The sequence below is a fragment of the Colletotrichum scovillei genome (assembly GCF_011075155.1).
Source record: "Colletotrichum scovillei strain TJNH1 chromosome Unknown Contig00001, whole genome shotgun sequence".
In the NCBI taxonomy this organism is placed as follows: Eukaryota; Fungi; Ascomycota; class Sordariomycetes; order Glomerellales; family Glomerellaceae; genus Colletotrichum; species Colletotrichum scovillei.
Window position 1 is genome coordinate 3,989,652 of NW_023336259.1, and position 19,479 is coordinate 4,009,130.

Sequence of the window (19,479 nt, forward strand, 5' to 3'; positions counted from 1 at the left end):
CCCCTCCCAAACTGTCCCAAACGGCGTCTCCCTCCCTTGGATAGCTTGAGTAGACTTGAGTTGGACCCCCGTCTATCCAACCTGATTCGTCACCGCCCAACCAGTCCGCGCTCTCCCATACCAGGGGACCTGCACACCAAGCGCAGCAACCCCTCCATGCCCTCCCACCCTATCTCCAATGGGTGCGATGCAAGTTCGAGCCCAGCCCAGGGTCCAATACTACATTATGGAACTATGGGCACTATGGCGAGTAGACTAACAGCCCTGACTCCGTCCTCGCATAGCCGATTACAGGCGCCTCCTCTGCGATTACACGCTTGTGGAACCCGCCCGTTACACCTTGATTGGGAGACGGCCAAAGCTCCCCTATGCATTTCAAACACAGCCCTCTCGGATGTCTCTGTAGGGAGCGGTGGTATTGGAGATGCACATGCAACACTGGACAAATCATGAGCCTCTGGCGTTTTGAACAATCATGCTGAAGCATCTCATACGTCGAAAGGGAAAAAAGAGCATACAGAGCCACTGAGCGAGAGCCTGCATTCATGACTGGCACATACGGATAGATACATGGATTGTTATCTAGAGTTCACTCCCAACCACCCAGCTTTACAGACAGGTCCATAACCGACCAATACTCGACAAGTCGCAAATCAGTTCCGAGGTATTTTTCATCTTTTATTTATTTTTTTTTCAACTGCGTACATGCGCGTAGCCGCCCAGAAACGACGCTACCGCCTCTCAACCCCTCATTGCTCACAAACACCCTTGTATGCATTCTCTGTTTCCGTTGGTCGTACGGGTTCGCAGAGTACCACCAAAGGCGCACATGGGATGTTTTTTCTCGTCCATCGTGGATCGCGAGATGAATGTCCGGAAAAGCCTGCAGAGCATGTGATAACAGGGGTAAAGGGAATTGAAGCCATGGATATTTGCCGTGACTCAGACTTGGAATGCTGAATGACGGTGAGCCCAATGTAACTACTTTCTCTCCCATTATGCGCGATGATTAAACCGCTGTGAACGGCGCAATTAACGGCGATAGCCTGGGCGGTAGACGGGGTCGACAGTTCATCTAGATGAGCGGTCTGTTCATACTTACCTGACTATCACGACCATCACGCCCCCCGACTAGTCATCCTGCCTATGTGAACAATAAACCTCAGATAGTGTATGTTTCAAAATATCGCTTGATCAGTGTTCGCAGTACGGATAGAAGTAAAATAGCCGACCGGATGTGCTCAGCGGGGAACTGTTTTGTCGGGCACCTGAGAGTGTTCATAATTAGGAACTCGTAAAGCAACTTACATACTACACCGCAAAGATGCATCTCCAGAATGCATGCGTTCTTCTAATAAGCATCTGGCCTATGTGAGAGCAAATGACCATGTCAACTTATCGAGCCACTAGCAACGCTCCCATGATGCATTAATCGAGCATGTTAGATAAGTACCCATCTTACACACGAACTACTATCAAACACTGGTGAGATCACAAAACGAGCATGCAAATTCGTAAAACCCACCATCTCTAGCCCATGGCCATCTCTTTACCCTACACCAAAGGGTCAGGCCAAAAACCCTACCTCAAGTGCTTAACAACTGCCGAGAGGGGGGGCAGGGAATCGATAACCCCCAAAGCCAAGAGATTGGGACGAACGGCGCGGGCAGACGAGCAATCCAGAAAACCCCAAGTATCCCAGCACCCACACCGGCACCGGCGCCGCGCCGCCGACGCCCTTCCCGGCCATAGTTTCTGGGCACGCGGCGACCCGACGTGCCTGCAGCAACCCGTAAACCTTGTTTTTCCCAATACATGTAGTTATCATATCTTATCGTCGACTACGGATAGCGCAAGGCAGGCAAGGTAAGGTACTCACTCTCATAGGCATCTTATCATAAAATCAGGTAGTCATATCATCCTCAACATAGACATCACAAGGACCACGTCAAAAGACAGATAATCTAAACAAAGGCACAACTTTTTTTTTGTCTTCATTTCGCTAGACGAAATCGCTACGGACATGTAGTCCACCTATCCACAGACTAAACCTCGACATAAATACAGCCCTCCAACTCAGAGGAGGGAAGATTGATGGCATGAGGACAAGGTCCACCAACAAGTGGTTGACTAGACAGCCCAGCAAGCAACTTGTCTCGACTCGAGAGACCCTTCGAAAGTTGACCACCAAAAAACAAGACACAATTCCCGATGAAAACATACACATCAGACCGGACTTTGAGGATCCCGCATGCTTCCGCTGCCGCTAGCGCTTCCACTATGAACGCTGCTGCCGCCAGAGCCTGACCCAGCGCCGTCGCTCCGTTGACGTCGCGTAAAAGCAAACGTGACGGGCGTGCGCTGGGCCATGGGCTGCTGCGCAGGCGTGTTGTGGAGCGACAAGAACTCGTCGTCGCCGTTGCTAGACTGCGTGAACCCAGACACATCGCTAAGCATCGAGGAGGAGCGGCCCCTGGCCTTGAGAGAGACAGTGCTCTGGTGCGTAGGCGGATAACCCCACACAGGCTGCATAGAGGACGCTGGCAGCGGCAACACAGAGCCGGACGCGGTCATGGTGGACGTGGGCCACATAGGCCCGGCGGGCATCACATACTGCGATGCGGCGGCGGACGGCGGTGTCCAGGCCGGCGCGGCGGGATTGTAGGCGGATGACGTGGTCTGAGACTGGGCGGAATGACGTTCAGGGAGATCGTAGGGCATCGCGGCAGTCGTGGCGTAGTTCATGTGCTCATGATATGCCTGGAGCTGCTGTAGCAAAGCGTTTACTTGCTCCTGCTTGTTCGCGTTGGCCGCCTTGATATCCGCAATGCTGCCCCGGAAGTTATTCTCAATCGTTGATGTCTCCGCCTGCCAGGCGATCCGGGCCTGGCGCCTACGTTCGGCCTCGTCCAGCCCGCGGTTGTTGGCATCCGTGATTCTGCCCAGCTCGGTGTCCACCTTGGCGATGCGTGCTGCAATCTTGTTCCTCTTGGTCTGCGCGGCAGCCTGCTCGTCCTCCTTGGCCTTCACAGCCTTGGCGATGGCGGCCTTGTAGTCTTTGTATTCTTTGGAGGCGGTATCGAAGATGGCCTTTTCGGCAGCCCACTCCTTTTCCGTCTGTTTCTTGCGCTCGTAGAATCCCTCAGGTGCTTTCTCAAACTCCTTGAGCTCTGCTTCGAGCTGGGCAATCTCCTTTTCGGATTGGGCTTTGTTGGTCTCTTGCTGGATAATCTTCTGCCTGTGCTTGTCGTCGTTGCCACCGGCGGTCTGAATCACATTGTCGAGTCTCTCGTTCTCTTTCCGTAGCGCGGCAATCTTGTTCTTCCACTCCTTGCGCAGCGTCTTCAGCCTAGACTTCTCTTCCGCCAGCCGCTCGTTATTCGCGTTGATTGTGCTCTTCAGCGTCGTCGCGGGCGAGTCGGGGCGAAGAGACTGTGGCGTGCTGACGGGCGGGTTGACGGAGCCCTCTTGGTCCTTGTTGGGCGCAAAAGAGGTTCGGATGCTGGTGGAAAAGACAACTCGATTCGTGCGTGTATCGACAAACTCGCAGACGTACTTGGACAGCGGCCGCAGTCCGTAAATGTCACCACACCACCGGTGTTGGCTGGATTGCTCGTCTTGGTCGTCGTCCTGGATGCGGAATATACGTGTCGGCTGCCAGAAGGCGTTGTTTACTCGGACGTAGAAAGGTTTTGAAGTGTCGACTCCTGCCGGCCGCGAAACGTGCCCATTCGGAGCAGCGCTCAGGCTGTCGGGAAAGTAGCTGGTGTTAAAGCAAACCTCATCGTGCCCAATATACGATATCCAAATCTGTTCGGCCTGACTGTCAAAGGGGGCATTCCCCAAGTTGTGAATGTCGGTAGCGTTGGAACCGGCGGACTCGGAGGTAGCGTGCGATAATTCGTACTCCTTAACCATGACAATTTTGGTACTCGCTAGGGCCGCCCACAGCGGCTGCTGAAGACGCACCTGTGTGCTTTGTTTTCTCTTCTTTTTCGTAGATGATACCGTCGCATTTTGTTGGAAAGTCGTGTCGCTGTCTGGCGTAGCAAACCCTGTGTCGGTGGTCGTCTCATTCGAGTACGACTTACCGGCCTCCGGGTCCGTTATGCTGTGTGCCGACGGGCTTCCCTTTTCTCTTCTCAAATACCACTCTCTTATGTACCTCACTATGCCCTGCGTTAAAATATGTATGGCAAGCACGCTCTTGATCCACCCGTGCGGTCCTCTCTTATCGAAACCGCGAGTGAATGTTTCTAACGGATCGTCAGAGTCGGGAGAGAACCGCCAATTGGCCGGGAGGAACTTTGTTGCCCGAGTCCAGTGGAATCTTGAACCGCGTAGAAGATGCGAGCCTATGACCAGGAAGAAGCAGGTAGTGACGCTCCTTGACGCTCCCTCCCTCGTGTTGGATCCACCACCCAAAGTGGCGGCGATGACGGGCTTGGCAAAGTCGAGGATGGCGAGCTGCATGGGCGGCCACAGAAAGAGCCACACGAGCAGTATGAAGACATCCATGCAGAGCACCGTAACGAGGGAGGGCATGGTGGAGTTGTAATCAAAGATCTCGGCGAGATTGATGTTCATTCCAGAGCTCGTGGTAACAGGGGGCACAAAAGTGAGGAAGGTGAAGACCATGTAGATACCGGAGAGGGCGACGGGAGGGACCTGCATGAGCAGGATGAGGATGGCAAGGGTGTCGTAGAGAGGCAGAGCCCTCAGAACGGTAGCGGCGAACTCGATGGGGCCACCGGGGTCGCGATGGACGTCGGCGTTCTTGGTGGCGTTGACATCAATCTGGCGGTGGCTCGCGTCAGCAGCACCATTGCCCATGGCAGAGGAGAGCGAGTCGGACGAGGAAGTCTCGGAGCAACCGCCTAACGAGGGCCGCCTGGTAGCGGCATGGCCATTCCGGTGTTCAGGGGCCATGGTGTTGCCGTTGTGGTCGGAAGCGGGCGCAGCGAGGTTCGGGGTCTTGAGGTGTCCGTTGGAAGTGCCGTTGGGCAAAGGCGAGGGGAGAGCCGGGGCAGCAGCATTCTGGTCAGACGACGTCCTAGCTGAAGCGTCGAGGTTCGACTGGCTCTTCTTGTTGGCAACTCGCTTGGCGGGGCCTACAAGACCATTTTCGTGCCTGGTATCGCGTTGGTTGGCGGCGCCTTGCTGTCGCTTCGCAGAGCTGGAAGCACGAGGCATGCGCTGGGAGGATATCTGCTGTCCGCCGACCCGGGAGCCCTTTCAGAGGCAGGTCGGGGGGCGCCAGCAGCACGACTTGAACTGGTCTGGATGCTGGAGGAGGGAAAGAGGCGAGTGAGCGAGATCCCGTTCTCGAGAGCGATCGGGACGAATGTGGCGTGGGCGAGGTCGAAGATGACGGAGAGAGAGAGAGAGACAGAGAGAAAGGCGACTATGCACTCGACGCAAAGGAGAGCGCAAGGACGTAGATATTCGGAGGAATACCGCGGGGCCTCATGCGTCGTGGCTCACGGCAGCAGGTCGGAAGAGGAGGGGAACCGAAGGAGGGTGGGTAGGTGGGTGGTTGAGGTTCCAGAGAGGCGGGACGGTGATAATGATGGTTGAGTTGTTGTTTTTTCCGAACCTTGGAACGGGGGGGGGAGGTTTGTGTGGTGGTGGTAAAGTAAAGTGTTGCCCAGATTACTCGCGTCGGGAAAGGTTCGGTAGGTGGGTTGAAAGAGCAGCGATGCAAAGTACCTTAGGGAGGTACTGTATGTACTGTGTAGGTAGGCACGTAGGGAAGGAAAGGTACCAATGGAAGGAAACAGGGGGCCACTTGGTAAGAGGAAAAAAACCAGGCAAAGCCGCAAAATAGTGCGGAAGGCGCTGTGGTGCTCGGGTACCTTCCAAGTTTATTCGTAGCCTTGGGTAAGCCCACAAGATACTTTGGTACCTTGGCCACTTAGGTAAGGTACCGGGGGGTGAACAGACAGACAAAGAAGGACCTGGCCTGACCTGAGTTGGCAAGGGCGGCACGAGTTCGGGTAAGAGCCGAGAAATGGGGATGAACTGAGGCGTCAAAGAATTCAAAGTCAGTGGAAGAAAGCCCTCTCTCTTTCCTCCCATTCGTCTCCGCGTACTCCGTATTTGTAAGGTGACTGTATTCCGGAGTAAGGTAGTATGCCTATACAAACAGTAGCAACACATACAATTCGTTGTCCGTGAAGAGGAATTTGTGGTGTGTTGGTTCCTTTTGTTTTTATTCCTAGGTTTTGAGAACTCCCCTTCCCCTCTGCAGACTGCAGCAGCCAGTCCCGGGACATCGAGCAGAGGTGTTAGGGGCAGAGCGCCTCGCTTCGAGTTTATTTTAAAAAAGACTGCGCGGGAACAGCACGAGAGCAGGGATGACGGATGGTGCGGGAAGGGATCCAGTCGCACTGTTTCGCCTTGGGTGGGTGGATGGGTACGTATCTCCTTGTCGATACGTATCCGAGGACTGCTTTACATACATTTTTCACTGGGTATTTTTTTTCATGTTCCTTTCACTTTTCTCGCTGTTCCTCCCGGTCTGATGAGGTGTGGGGAGGCACTTGGGCTCAAGTCCCCTCCAAGTGGAGTCCTGACTGGATCAATCCGTCCTCAGGAGCTGTTTCATTGGTTCATGACTTCCAGTATGGAGATAGGGTCCCTTCTTCTCTGACCCACTCACAACTCTTCTCCACCCTCCCCTCGACCCCCCCGATCAGAATCAGAATCAGGATCTCGGATCTGGACCTGGGCAGTACTTGTGACTCGGTCAAATAATGTCTAGCTCAACGGGCAATTTCCTTTCGTGCTCTTGTACATTGGGGTACCCCCGACCGAGGCAAGCCGCAGTTGCCAGCGCCGGGATGGATCATGGAGGCCGATCCAAGGTTGCTGATGGGATGAGATGCCGTTGGCGGTCACGCAGTTCTGCAGCCCTCTGGACTCTGGGGCCGCCGCCAAAAAAGTAAGATTACAGGGGGCCACCGGTGCTGAAGCAGCTAAATGAGCGCTGACTGAGTGCTGGATGGCGAGGTCACGACATGCAGCATGCAGTGATGCACCCTCGGTCTGGCTGGATAAAGTCGTCGTTCGGACAGGGTCCAGAATCTCTGTTGTTCGTGATGTGGATTGACTACGGAGTATAGAACGGAGTATTCTTATGGGAATGCATTCGCATACTGAGGTTACTTTACCTACCATAAGTATGTAGGTAGGTACCTAGGTTATCGTAAACAGGGCTGGCCAAGCACGGGAGATGCAGCGCATTGCATAGCTGCTGCTCCGGCCTCCAGCTCCCAGGGCCTGGCATAGGATGGATCCCCAGACGGAACGGAAAACACGCAAGGCAAGAGATCGTGTCCTGCATTACCTGACATTGCGGCATCGTGCTGGGATATCAATGTAAGGTATTTCTATCCGTAGTTTTGTTCCGTCATGCCTTCCGCCCCTTCCGTGCTTCACTGCTCACTGTTCAGACCAAGTATTGGTTGTATAAGTTGAGGTACCTGAAGTAGGTACCTTAGACACAGGCAGGAAAGCAGAGAGATTTCTTCCACTGAATAGAGAAGTTGCGAACCAACCTACCTTACCTTAAGATAGGGTACTCCGTATGGACATTGAGTAAGTACCAAAGGCAAGGTACCTGGGTAGGCAGAAAAAAGGAAGGCATCGTGGTCGTGTGCCTTGTCAACTTCGTACAAGTGCCTGCCTCCGGGAACTACCAATGTCCATTGCTTCCTTCCCTGCCTCATGTGTGGTGTGAGGTTGAGAAGGTGGTCCCCTCCGTGCTGTGCGCCTCCTTCCCATAGATCAATCGTCATATCCCAACTCTAAATTCCCTTCTTCATTTTACTCCTCCCAAGTCGCCAGGTCTTCTCCCCAATCATTCCAAACATCAACCATCCCTTACACAGTATTCCCACGGATACCAGTGAACGATACATTTCTCTCTTCTTTCGACATCCCCGTCATATTCAGCGCCCCTGACCACCATCCGCCACTACGAGCCTAGGTACGACCGCGCCGTCGCTGGACTCACTGGAACGTCCTTCTTCTTTCGTCCCTAGTTCGGTCCCCCGTCGTCTTTTCTTCGTCTTGTCCACGGCTTCTGTCACCGACCGTTGTCCATGCTGTCAATCCTCCGCAACACCCATCATCGCTGTTCGCATGACGACCCGGCTCAGCTGGAATCTTTGGGAACATACCTGGAGGCGTAATGAAAGAAGACACTGGATGATATCCGCTTTGCCTCTGCCTGATCATTATACCTAACTCTGTCCTTTCCAGACTGTTCTCAATCGTCAACCCCGTTTATCGCTCCTGTTCACCGACCTTGACGTATCACGACACATGCCCTTGAAGGCACTCGCGCATCGATGCATAAATCAAGCAATAAGTAATGGCACTTGCGTCGCATAGTCATGCCGCCAAAGCGATGTTCAGAGCCAACATCGGGGCTACTGCCAACGGCCCGGTTAAGCTGAGCTGAACGCCCATCCCGTAATCTCTACCAACATGTGCCTGGTTTCTGTCCCTCCAAAGCAAGCTAGGCTGGTACACAGCACTATCTCCACTAGCACCGACACACAGTCATTGTCAGGCCGGGCCTTATTGTCTGCAGGCTGTCTGGGCGGTGGACGATCTCTTCGTGCTCGTCATCCCACATGTCGACGCAACCTGGCCATCACGCAGTACGGAGTACTTAGCACCTTGGAACACGACACGATAGGATGGACCACCAGTGCGTGTACTACCTCCCGCCTTCCTTGTCACCTCGAGACTAGGCTCTCCCCGCTCTCGCAGACCACCCCCGCGCACTCAAAATTTCTTATCGCTTTCCCAGCGAGCCACGAGGACACCTCAAAGACAACCATCGCCTGTCCGCCCCGGCCGAAGCTCGACATCATTCACCAATCCTCGCTCGCCATAGCCCGTTCCCCAGGCGCACACCGACGATCGTCAAAGTATGCTCCACATCACGCACCGCTATTCCGACGGAAATATATTCGCCTCAAGGGCTACCATTTCGGTCTCCCCCTTTGAGGGGCACGATGCCACGCATCCACGGTTCCGTCAACCACCAGCCGCACAACGTGCCTTCCGTTCTCTGGTGCCCACTGTGTGTAAACGTACCTATGTGAGTCTCCTCCGGCGCTCGGTGGCCTGACGTTCCACGATCACCATCTTGACGCCGACAATCGGGGCACAACTTCACAAGTCGAAACGCTCTTCGGTGAGGCACCAAGCACGAGGCACGGAAACGTGGGGACGAAACCAAGGAACCTGGCAAGACGAGAGTGCCTTGACCCCTTGGACCCCTCGCACAGTGAAAAGCATCACGGGCGAGCGACAAATCCAGCGCTAGCCCTCCAGAGCGAGCGCACCCAAAATCACCAAACACCACCACCACCACCTCACGGACCAGTGTCCAATTTCAGGGCAGCCATGGATCAGGGCAACGATACCACCAAGCCAGAGGACAAGTCGACGGGACAGGAGCATCGTGGGTGGGGCTTGTGCTCGGCCGCGACTCGACGGCAAAAGACTGAGACTCGTATGCAGCAATGCATATTCGTCTCGTTATGTCTCGTGGTTGACAACGCACCATCACATTGCACTCGCACTGCACTCTCACGTCTGCTCACATTCAGTAGTGCAATGATTTCTGCGAGACGTGCAGCATATCATTGCCCTCATCCTGGCACGAATGGCAACAGACTTTTGGGAGGGCAGATTCCCCATGTCGATCATCAACTAGTCGAGGAATGTCGCATGCGTAGCTTTCTGGGCACTGCGCCAACCACAGCATCGTTAAGGCGGCATTCGCTCGAGCCAATTCCTCGTCAGATCCAGCATGATGTGACATGACGGGGCCAGCTTGACACGCCGACGGCCTACAGAGCACTACTACGTATACGGGCACGTACCGGTACAGGCACAACGCTTTGCACGCGACTGACGAGTCTCAATAGCGACTGGCAATGACTACGAATACTGCTGATGGCTGGACACGGCTGTGGTCCGGAGATCCGCATCGCTGTTTTCGACCCCGTCGCAGGCCCTAGACAAAGTGGTCCTGCCCTCGCAGACGCCCATGTCTTTGTCGCCTTTGCCCGGCTGTCGTCGATCTTCTTTTGATTCGAAACATAACAAAGCCATTTCTGGAAATAACCTAGACAGTGCGCGTCGGCCATCCCTCCTCTCCGCTGTCAATCACCTTATGGTCTCTCCGAAAGAGCCGGCGAGGTAGTGAACGGCCGCCGACCGCTGACCGCTGCCGATGACTTAGTTGAGCCCCTCCATTGAGCCAACATCAAATCTACATCCGGCCTCAATTGAACCCGCGGGGCGGACGAGACGGGGTTGCACAAGTGTCGACGGGGCATATCCGTACTATTACGGACAGGAGAGAGAATTTGGCAATTCTTACGGCGCTTCCATCTTTATCGATAATCAGCTTGCAGGGTCAAGCTTTTCTTGCCGCCATCTCCACCCGTTGAGCTAATTATACTCCGATCGAGATGACAGGTATCCCACCCGGAAAAGGAGGAGGGACAAAATCGAAAGGAGCAAGACAGTGCGGCAATGCAACCACATCCTAGACCATCGTCAGGCGTCTCCAACCTGCTCGACAAGTCACGACAGAGGTGATTGGAAAATACTCCCTGTGATGGTGGTGAACCCTTGCCCCCAGGTCTTGAGCATAAACGGCGAGGAACAAGAGGGAGCTAGGCGCAGAGAGGTAAAGCAAGTCGATCTGCCTGTCGGCATTTGGCTGCTACCAGCGGCGCGCCTTGCTGCCAGATTACCTCCCATGTCACAGCCGGTGGACTGCTGACTCGGGATGCCGGGGAGAGCAATTTGCAGTCGAATCACCTGATTCGTGGTGCCGTAGAGAAATTCTCCAAAGAGTCAGTAACCAAGCGTGGGTTGCGGGTGTCCTCACCAGGACTTTGTATCACTATTAGTGCCTAACAATGGTAGGACTTGAAGTTGAGGGGAGAGTTGGAGGGAGAGGAAGAAGCGATGTTACGGCAATCTTCCCACCCATTCCCTGCCGCTGCAGCAGCTATACTTCACCAATGGATCTCGACTACAGCAAGAGACTTGATGGGACAATGACCTCCCCAATCATGGATAGCGAGGAGATACGACTAGCACCCCGTCAACTGATCTAGCATCGAGACTACAACCCCCGGGAATAAGCTTCAAGACGCCAGCCTTCCTGCAGCACAAGCTACGGCACGCCTCTCATGCAGCCCCAGGCCCCAAATCACCTCAACACGCAGCACTGCAGCACTGCAGCAGCTCACCTCACTCACCACCGCAGCCTCCAGAGCTTACACTTGCAAAATCGCGGCTCCTCCCCCTCCATCTCGACGAGGGAAAAAGACTTGGCGGCTCATGATCCGGTCGCGAGCTGATTGGTGCCTTGCAGACCGTTATATTTCTGCGGCTGCTTAGCGGGGTCGACTTTCCCCTCCACCGATGTCCTTTCGCACTGTGGTGCTGACTCTAAAGGCGGTCTGCAGGCTATAGCACCGCTCTGCCATCTGGTCGTATGGGTACGGATATACACAACGAGAATACCCATGTACGGATGCGTGAGGCGACACAACGTAATAGCGCAAGGGCGGTTCCGTGCGATGCGGATCTCCCGGTGGGCTCTCTGCGCCGCCCCTCTCGGAGCGAATTTGAATTTTCCAGCGGCGGACACCGGACGCGAGGCCAGCCGGTGCGCCGTATACGTCTGGAAAGATAATTTTGAGAAATTTTTTCACGGAGCGAATTCCTACGGAGCCTCTGATGCTCTTTTCCAGAGCCTGTGCCGCCGAGAAGACTCCGTGACGCTACACGCGTATGGAGCAGGACGGACAATGGTTATTGATGCCAGGACATGGAGCTCAGTGGCACCATTGTCCTTGGCAGTGAAGAGTCCTTTTCAGCCGTTCCAATCACTGGTCTCCAGATCACATGTCAACCCGACCGCATCGATTCATATCGATTCATTCTACGCGCTCAACCCGTGCCAGCATTTTTGCAATGCATACACCAAGATGAGATCTGGCACATAATCAGGGGTTTTTACGATCACAGCGTCGAGTAGTTGCGCGCGGTACCTTTCTGAGTCTCTAGCTCAACGACTGGTATTTACCAGGGGCCAATGCTAGGGATATGTTCCGGCGGCGTGCTTTCTATCGTCTATTCGGCAGATGCTTGAGTATCTCATGCGTCGCCCGTAGGGTCGAATGGCCTCAAGCTCCCTTCAGCCATCAAGCTGTCGCCCGTCATTCTGTCTAGCGGAGGGGCACGCTCGAATGGCGGGGTTAATTTCCTCGGCAAGAGGACCGCTTTCGCCTCGACTCGCCTGTAACTGATTAAATTGAACCAAAAAACCATGCGTCTTCTCGCCTCGCTCGACTTACACGAGCGACTTTCGCTCTTTCCGTCTCGGGTTTCCGGCTCTCGACCACGGATTCTGCTCGAGTCTTTGGTCCGATGGCGATAGTACCCAGTGCCGTAAGAAGTATTTGTGCACATCTCATACTCATATCTCGTTAGGGGGCGGCGCTGCCAAAGTCCTCCTTAGCGTCTGGTCTTCTCCATGTGCCCAGTTCCAGGATGGTGACCGTTTTCGCGATATATCTTGCAAGTCCATGTGCGTCGTTGCGCTGCGCGTCGGTGCTGGTCAAGTCAGCCACCCGCTTCAGTTCACGGCTGAGCCAGGGCAGCGGCTTTTTGTCATGGGTCAAGGTCTTCAGCTTTATCTTCAGGTCGGCTAATTTGGTGAAGTGCTTGTGTGAATAGATCACAACCTTGAAACGGAAGGTGGACCTTTCTTCGTAATCGTTTGACAGCAACCTTGTATATGCGCTGATAACTTGGGGCTCGAGCGAGAGTGTCTAATAGAGAAGGCTCATCAGCACATGCATGCTTGAGGGACGAGGGGCGGGGGGCGCAAAAGAGAGTGTGATGTTGTGGGCATACCGGGGAGGCCATGGTTTGCGGTGACGCTCCGTTTTGGCAGTACATGGTTGTCAGGGTCTCGTTGAAGGTTTGGTTGTCGCGAAGACGCTCCCACTCTAATCTATCTTGAGGATCTGCAGTCTCGAGAATGCGGTCCAGAAAACGGGCGATTGACTGCTCAGCGACTTGGGTCAAGGTAGACGTTTGAGATATACCCTACGAGAGCACACGGGAGCAACAGTCAGCGACGCTGTTGATACGAGTTGGTCCCACGAGGCCGAGATCGGGACCAGGACCGGCACTGGCGCTGGCACTGCTAATCGCAGACGGTGGATCAAAGACTCACCAGCCATGGACGATGACTCGGTTCGCCATCTCGCAGTCGGACAGTGTACGCCGAATTCTTGGGGTCGTGGAAGCCCTGCGAGACTGCGTGTATGTTACGCCATTCGTCGTTGATGGTCCTTAGGAGACTGGCCGCGCGTTGGGTCTGGTCTGGGTCGCAGCCAAAGGCGAGGCATTTCCCGATGCGCTTGTAGAGTTCCCGCGGACTGAGCGAGACTGTGTTTGGGAGTTGCGTGTTGTCAATGGATAGGGGCCATCTGCGGCCGGCCTTTGGGGGAGCTTTGGCGGCTTTGGGGACGGCGACGGCGGCGGGTTTTGCTTCGCGGGAGTATTCTGAGACTACACGGGATAGCATTGACTGCTGGAGCCGCGTTGCTGTAGACCTCATTTTCGGGAGACGCTTGCTCTGACGAGCGGGGAGCGTGAGGTGCGTTGGGATCGAGGTCGGAGTCGGATCGGCGATCGAGGTGCGACGTGTGAGGGTGAGGTTATCGAGGTTGGGGTTCGGTGTCGCTTTTCTGAAGGCGCCGTACCCTCCGACAGATGGACCGCGACGAGAGAAAGAGAGAAGTGTCGAGTGATGGCCGGCCTCAAGCTCCCAATGTCCTGTGGGTTTCGAATCGCGAGGTTGAAGATGCGGCGCAGTCCGGCTTTCGGAAAGCAACACGGCTGGGTTGAGCTGGGGGAGACGAACGGGTGGGATGAGGTTCAAAGTTCCAACCAATCACAAGAGCTGTTGGAGCTTGGTGGTGGGGATGGCACCTTGGGGGATGTCTTACATCATTTCGCCGAGGTCTGAGGCCATTGGAGCGAGCTGTCGACCTCATTGACGACGGCCTTGCGAGCCATGAGCGGGTGATGCGATAATTGACGGAACCACGCCATCTATGTACACCATCATTCACAACGACAACATCTAGAGACTGCGACTCTCTGCGATTTCGGAAGCTGCTCCGACAATAGTTCAAAAAGAGGATGAGTGTCGTGAATACCGAGTTGCGGAGGCGGGTCATTGCCATTTACAAGGGTGAGTTGAGATTCTTTTCATTATTGTTGTTCGCTTTACTCCAAATGTGAGCATTGCAATTGTTCAATCAAGCTATATCACGTAGCCTCGAGTTTGCCTGATGAGACAAGTTGCTACGATGTTTGACTATTCTTGTCAACATAATTTGTTGTGAAGAAAAAACCTGGGCTTTTCTAACCGTCTGACGCTGGCGCATCCTTACTCTACGGCAGATGCTTGTCCTTCGGAGATTGATGATCCGGTTGAGTTCCATCAATTCGACTGACCACAGAGCGATTAAGCCTAGAGCTCTCACTTGCAACATATCTTTTCTCCCTCGCCCTCTCTCTATTCACTGCCTCCCTCAAGAGTAGCCCTTCATCTCTCACCCCATCAACCACCAAGACTAGACTCACACAGCCACATCCTCAAGACGAATGAAACAGGCAAAGATAGCTGACCATCGAGAACAGAACTCCTCTACTTGGGCCGAGAATACCCCCTCGGCTACGATTACTTCCGCCCCCGCCTGAAAAAGGCGTTTTCTGCGAATGCTGCGTTAAAGGATGAGGAGGCTATTCGAAGGGGGATCGAGAGGGCCGAGTTTGTGAAGAAGGGTACGTTGTCCGTCTTTTTCTTTTATTCATACTCGGGCTTCTCCAAGGTTCCTTTTTCACCAGTTGCTGTCTTGCGGGTGTTTGTTGTTTACTATCTCTTACATGCCCCTTTGCCATCTTGTTTGGCGGGGATGATTGTCGCTTTGTGTTTGTTTCGTCCTCCATTGTGTGAGGTCTTTTGAGTAATGTTGGTGTTGATGGGAGGTGTCGCGGATGGAAGACGCAAGTACTGTGTTTGGGCTCGGCAAGTGCTGTAGCGAACCTTGACGGAAGCATGCCTATATCCTGACCACTGGGTGAGAGGTGGAGAGATGCGAGTCGCAGGCCGTGTGTTCTCAGTTCTTGACTCTATCTCCTGGCGCGGTCTGTCGACACCACGCTGGAGTAGGTATTTCCAGAGTGGAGATGGTGGCATCCTTGGTTCGTGGACAGATTCAGATGAGAACCATGGATGCTCGGTTGACATCAGGCTCTATGACCGCTCGTGACCGATTCCAAAGTTGGAGTTGGTTTCGTGGGTATTTCGTCTTTGCTTCAGAGGGACTCTCCGTCTTGCAATGACTCTTTCCTCATCTGGGTGTTTGGCCCACACCCAGGTTCTGTCTCCATGTTGGAGGACGAGTTGCATCTAGTGGTTAGTGGTGCACCGGGATGACTCGCGATGTACTACATGCCTTCTCGAGGTCCCCAATCACAGCTATCTAAACCGGATGCCGCTCTGTCCCGAGCGTGGAAGTGCTCTCCACGAATGTCTACCGTCTAGTTCAGCTACATCTAGTCCATGAACGCTTCTCCATTCACCCGAGTATTTTGTTTCCTTGGCTCCTCAAGTGGGCAGCATGATTTTCCTCTTCAGATTCACCAGAGAAATATCCTCCTAACCTCACCGTCATGGGTCCATCCCTCTGTATCTCATCCCTCCTTCCATCCACTTCCCTACTTTCGAAATGACCATATTGGGAAGCAATGAAGTCAAAGTGCGGAAAATAACAAATGGAGACCAAAAGGCTAACTTGAATAACTCTCAGAAATCGAAGCATTGTAAGTCCACCTACCGCCTCCCACCCGCGCCCACAACCTCCCCGTCTGCGTCCCCATCCAACTTTCGCAGCCTCGTTTCCGCAAGGACATGCAAATTGCCCTCCACCCCGTCAGACACACGCCCGAAGCGCTCGATGTACCTTACCTCGACCCGGGGCTCGGGAAACAAGTGAGACCAAGGCCATGGGAGAACCCATATCACCAGTTCCTTGCGAGTTTAATGCTCTTCTGCGAAGACGTAACGCTGTCCAACGCGTCCCCTTTCGAGCCATTCCGCCGTACCTCAACCTCTCCCTTCCAACACCCAAACCGGGTCCTTCCTCTAGGCGTGTTCCTTACAGAGCAAGTGCATTCTGCCCGGCGCCGATTTACTATGGTCAAAGTCGGATTACTACAACAGAGTCACAGCTCCATACATCCTCCATCTTCACCCTATCCCCCCAGAAAATAAGAAGAAACAAAACAGAGGGCTTGGTTCGCTACCGCAGCATACAACGAGTGACGATGCCACAGTTGGCAACATCAGAACGACCAAAAAAATCCCTTTCCCCTGCCTCTTCACATCCTCAACTTCACTCGAGACTTTGTCTAAGCCCCTGATTCGGTTACACTCACAATGATATACCATCCAAACCACCCTTACCAAGTCGGTCCTTGTCCCTCCCCCATCCTCGCATCCAACTCTTCCCCAACTTCCCATACCCATTGTCTTACAAGTCAACCTCGAGATGAGCATCAGTCGGCGATTCCCCTTCACGGCGAGGCAAGTCGCCTCCGTCGGGTGCCCGCATGGCTTTCATGCAAAACCCATCACTCTCTTCCCAACGCCAAGCCACTCCATGCATTCGAGGTTACAGCACATACTCCTCCAGCGCACCATAATCCCCGTCATTACTCTCCACTCTCGGCATCGTCACTTTAAGGCACACAGCACAGCAAGAGAAAGCGTAGTAGGGGGGATAAAGGTATTGTATAGTGATAAATGATGTGATAGGATATGTATGTATATATGTAGATGATGGGGTAGTAGATGACGATGATGATGATGATGATGATGATGATGGGGTATCTCGATGAACTGGATCTCTGACCTTTCCCCTTTGCTTCCTTTCCTGCCTTGTCCCTTTTTCGCCATCCCTTTTTGTTTCTCTTGTTTCTGGTAAACTGTATTCTGCTCTGTTCTTGACACTGGCGCTTCTTCGCCCTCGAGTCGCCATGATGCTAATCGCGCCACAGGTATTATCTCAAGCGGTATCGAGCGTTGAGGAAGCGTTACGTCCCAGATGCGTGATGCGACGAGCGTCTTGGGATGGGTGAAGGCATAGGCCAATGTTGAGGGCCAATCATTCCCATAGAGTCCAATAAACGGTCGCCGCAAAAACACGAATGCAAAAAAACTCCTTCTTTTTTTCCCGTCCACCATAACTTCGTCATGCGGCCCTTCATCGCTCCCTCTTGCGTGCCCACCAGGCACCGACTTCCAAACACTCTCCCCAACTCGTACCGTTCTCCCTCATGAGATCGTTCATCATCTTGCCTAGCCAGCCGTCCCATTCGTCCTGGCTCTTGCCGCTGACCTCGCGCAAGATCGGCTCCAGGCTCTGGATCTGCTGTACGACGGTCATCAAGGCCGTGCGGCGGAGCGCCGCCTGGGCCTCGGTCAACGTCTTCTTCTGCTCGTCCGGTTTGTCTTTGCCCTTGCCCTTGCCAGAGTTGATGAACGACTTGCCGTCCTTGGTCACGACACCGCCGACGCCCTCGCGCTCCCAGCGAACTTCAGAAAGTGGGATCGCCAGGCGCTTGCTTTGTATGTCAGTCAGCTCCTCGGATTCCTGGATGAGCATAGGACCGATGAGAGTGCAAGGCACAGGACTCAGATTGCGGGACTCGAGTGCACGGTGAACCCAACTGTTGTACTCGACGAGAAAGTTGTTCAGCGGCGCGCTCAAAGGGGTCTTTGCCGAAATGGGATACGCGCCGAGCGAGGCGACAGTGGCGGTGTCTTCGGTGTTGCCAGACTGTGGCGCGGCGTGGGGCCGCAACATGCGGATCTGGTGGTCGCTATCCCAGAATTCCACAGTGCCACCGGGGCGAAGAATGCGATGATATTCTTCAATGGCGTTCTGCAGCGCGTGCGGCGACGTCACGACCAGACTCAGATCCTTGACCATGACCAAGTCGAACTCGCCATCGGCAAACGGCCACGGAAAGTTGCGAATGTCGTGCTGCATGAATCGCCATTTCATGTCGCGAGATACGTCCCCCGCATTCTGCCCCATTGGGCCAATGTCCATGCCAGTGAAGTGGATATCTGGGTGGCCTCGTTGCGCGAAATACCGGTGACACGATTGACTCCAGAATCCGGAACCGCAGGCGACTTCGAGGACACGACCAGGCGGTTTGCTGGCAAATGCTGTAGAGCAGATTGGCGAACCAAACAGCTGAATGAGCAGCAGTGTGCGCAATGACTGGCGATGGATCTCGCTCAGGTCAACAGGCAACGGGTATGCCAATGACGGGTCTGATAGATATGTGCGGCCATTGCGCAAGCAGTAAGGGCGAGAGGCATCGAACGAATTTGTCGTGGGGTCGGAGGACGTCATTGTGCGGGTCGACATGGAGGCGGTTGAAGGAGCCGCCGACGAAAGACTGTCGGTACGGGAGAAGGGAATTGCACCGGCCTTGCCGGCAGTGAGATGACGGCCCGATGTGTCCGTGTCGACGAGCATGGCGACATGTTTTAGCTCATTCGGAGTGAGACCGATGTGAGATGGTGTAGGCGGTACAAGCGCGTGTCTCGCGTAGGAGCTTAAGGTGCCGCTTTCTTTGCGGAGGCGCGCCGGCGCCCGGATGCGAGTGCGGTCGGCACCAGCGCGTGTCTCTTGTAGCGAGTGGTGATGCTTGTGCTTCTTTGGAGACGCTGGCGAGGTAAGATCGCGCGGGTCAATGGGCGACGCAGTCGAGAGGGTCGTTGACGTGGGTGTGAGCGAGGTCTCGTGTGAGGAGCGTGACGCCGAGGACGATGACGATGTGCGGATATGCTTGAGACGGGTTGCGGGGTGGTGGTGGTGCTGCTGGTGCTGCTGCTGACCAAAGTGAGAACTGTTTGATGATGGTTGGCGCGACGGTATGCGCGAAGAATCCGCCGGGTTGGCCTTTGAGAAGAAGGACGAAGAAGAGGAAGACGGGGTGGGTGGTGCGGCGGCGGCGTGGGCGGCAGCGGGGGGTTTTGTTGATGTTGTTGACAGAGTTGTAGTGGCAGATGCAGGAGTAGTAGTAGTGGTAGTAGTGGTAGTGGTAATAGTATCTGTAGTTGCAGCACTAGCACCAACCGCCGTGTGTGGTTGTTGTTGTTGTTTGCTCTTGTTTGGGGTCAAGGTTGCAGTCGCAGTCTTTGGCCTGGTCGACTCGATGCGAGAAAGAATAGGAGGGACGGGGGCGAAGCTGGTGTACATGTATTGGGACATATTTGCAGAATCTTTCGCATCCACGAGTGCTTCGTCAGGAGGAGCGGCGGATTTCTGG

The 19,479-nt window shown here is 54.4% G+C and overlaps 4 protein-coding genes across 4 annotated transcripts; all 4 read right to left on the reverse strand.

Annotated features, from left to right (window-relative positions):
• Window positions 1-1,876: 1,876 nt before the first annotated feature.
• HER10_EVM0013032 (ubiquitination network signaling protein) lies at window positions 1,877-5,869 on the reverse strand. Its single transcript, XM_035482404.1, has one exon. The coding sequence runs from the start codon at window positions 5,191-5,193 to the stop codon at window positions 2,227-2,229; it is 2,967 nt and encodes a 988-aa protein (XP_035339066.1). The 5' UTR covers window positions 5,194-5,869; the 3' UTR covers window positions 1,877-2,226.
• A 6,268-nt stretch (window positions 5,870-12,137) lies between these two features.
• Window positions 12,138-13,952, reverse strand: HER10_EVM0013073 (uncharacterized protein). The gene is made up of 3 exons (XM_035482443.1): window positions 13,292-13,952; window positions 12,967-13,161; window positions 12,138-12,881 (listed from the first exon to the last, which is right to left on the reverse strand). The coding sequence occupies exons 1-3, from the start codon at window positions 13,676-13,678 to the stop codon at window positions 12,537-12,539; spliced, it is 927 nt and encodes a 308-aa protein (XP_035339070.1). The 5' UTR covers window positions 13,679-13,952; the 3' UTR covers window positions 12,138-12,536.
• A 3,444-nt stretch (window positions 13,953-17,396) lies between these two features.
• HER10_EVM0001965 (methyltransferase domain-containing protein) lies at window positions 17,397-18,683 on the reverse strand (the record flags this gene model as incomplete). The annotated part of the gene is made up of 1 exon (XM_035471697.1): window positions 17,397-18,683. The coding sequence occupies one exon, from the start codon at window positions 18,681-18,683 to the stop codon at window positions 17,397-17,399; it is 1,287 nt and encodes a 428-aa protein (XP_035338035.1).
• Window positions 18,684-18,897: 214 nt separating this feature from the next.
• On the reverse strand, window positions 18,898-19,421 carry HER10_EVM0013076 (methyltransferase domain-containing protein; the record flags this gene model as incomplete). The annotated part of the gene is given in 2 exon segments (XM_035482446.1): window positions 18,898-19,275; window positions 19,287-19,421. The coding sequence occupies 2 exon segments, from the start codon at window positions 19,419-19,421 to the stop codon at window positions 18,898-18,900; spliced, it is 513 nt and encodes a 170-aa protein (XP_035339071.1).
• Between the last annotated feature and the right edge of the window lie 58 nt (window positions 19,422-19,479).

What these genes read in the sequence shown, in the direction of transcription:
- HER10_EVM0013032 (XM_035482404.1), bottom strand. Translation starts at nt 5,193, where the DNA reads ATGCCTCGTGCTTCCAGCTCTGCGAAGCGACAGCAAGGCGCCGCCAAC.
- HER10_EVM0013073 (XM_035482443.1), bottom strand. Translation starts at nt 13,678, where the DNA reads ATGAGGTCTACAGCAACGCGGCTCCAGCAGTCAATGCTATCCCGTGTA. An exon ending in CGAGTCATCGTCCATGGCTG is followed by an intron (nt 13,162 to 13,291) that starts GTGAGTCTTTGA and finishes GTGCTCTCGTAG; the next exon opens with GGTATATCTCAAACGTCTAC. An exon ending in CGCAAACCATGGCCTCCCCG is followed by an intron (nt 12,882 to 12,966) that starts GTATGCCCACAA and finishes CTTCTCTATTAG; the next exon opens with ACACTCTCGCTCGAGCCCCA.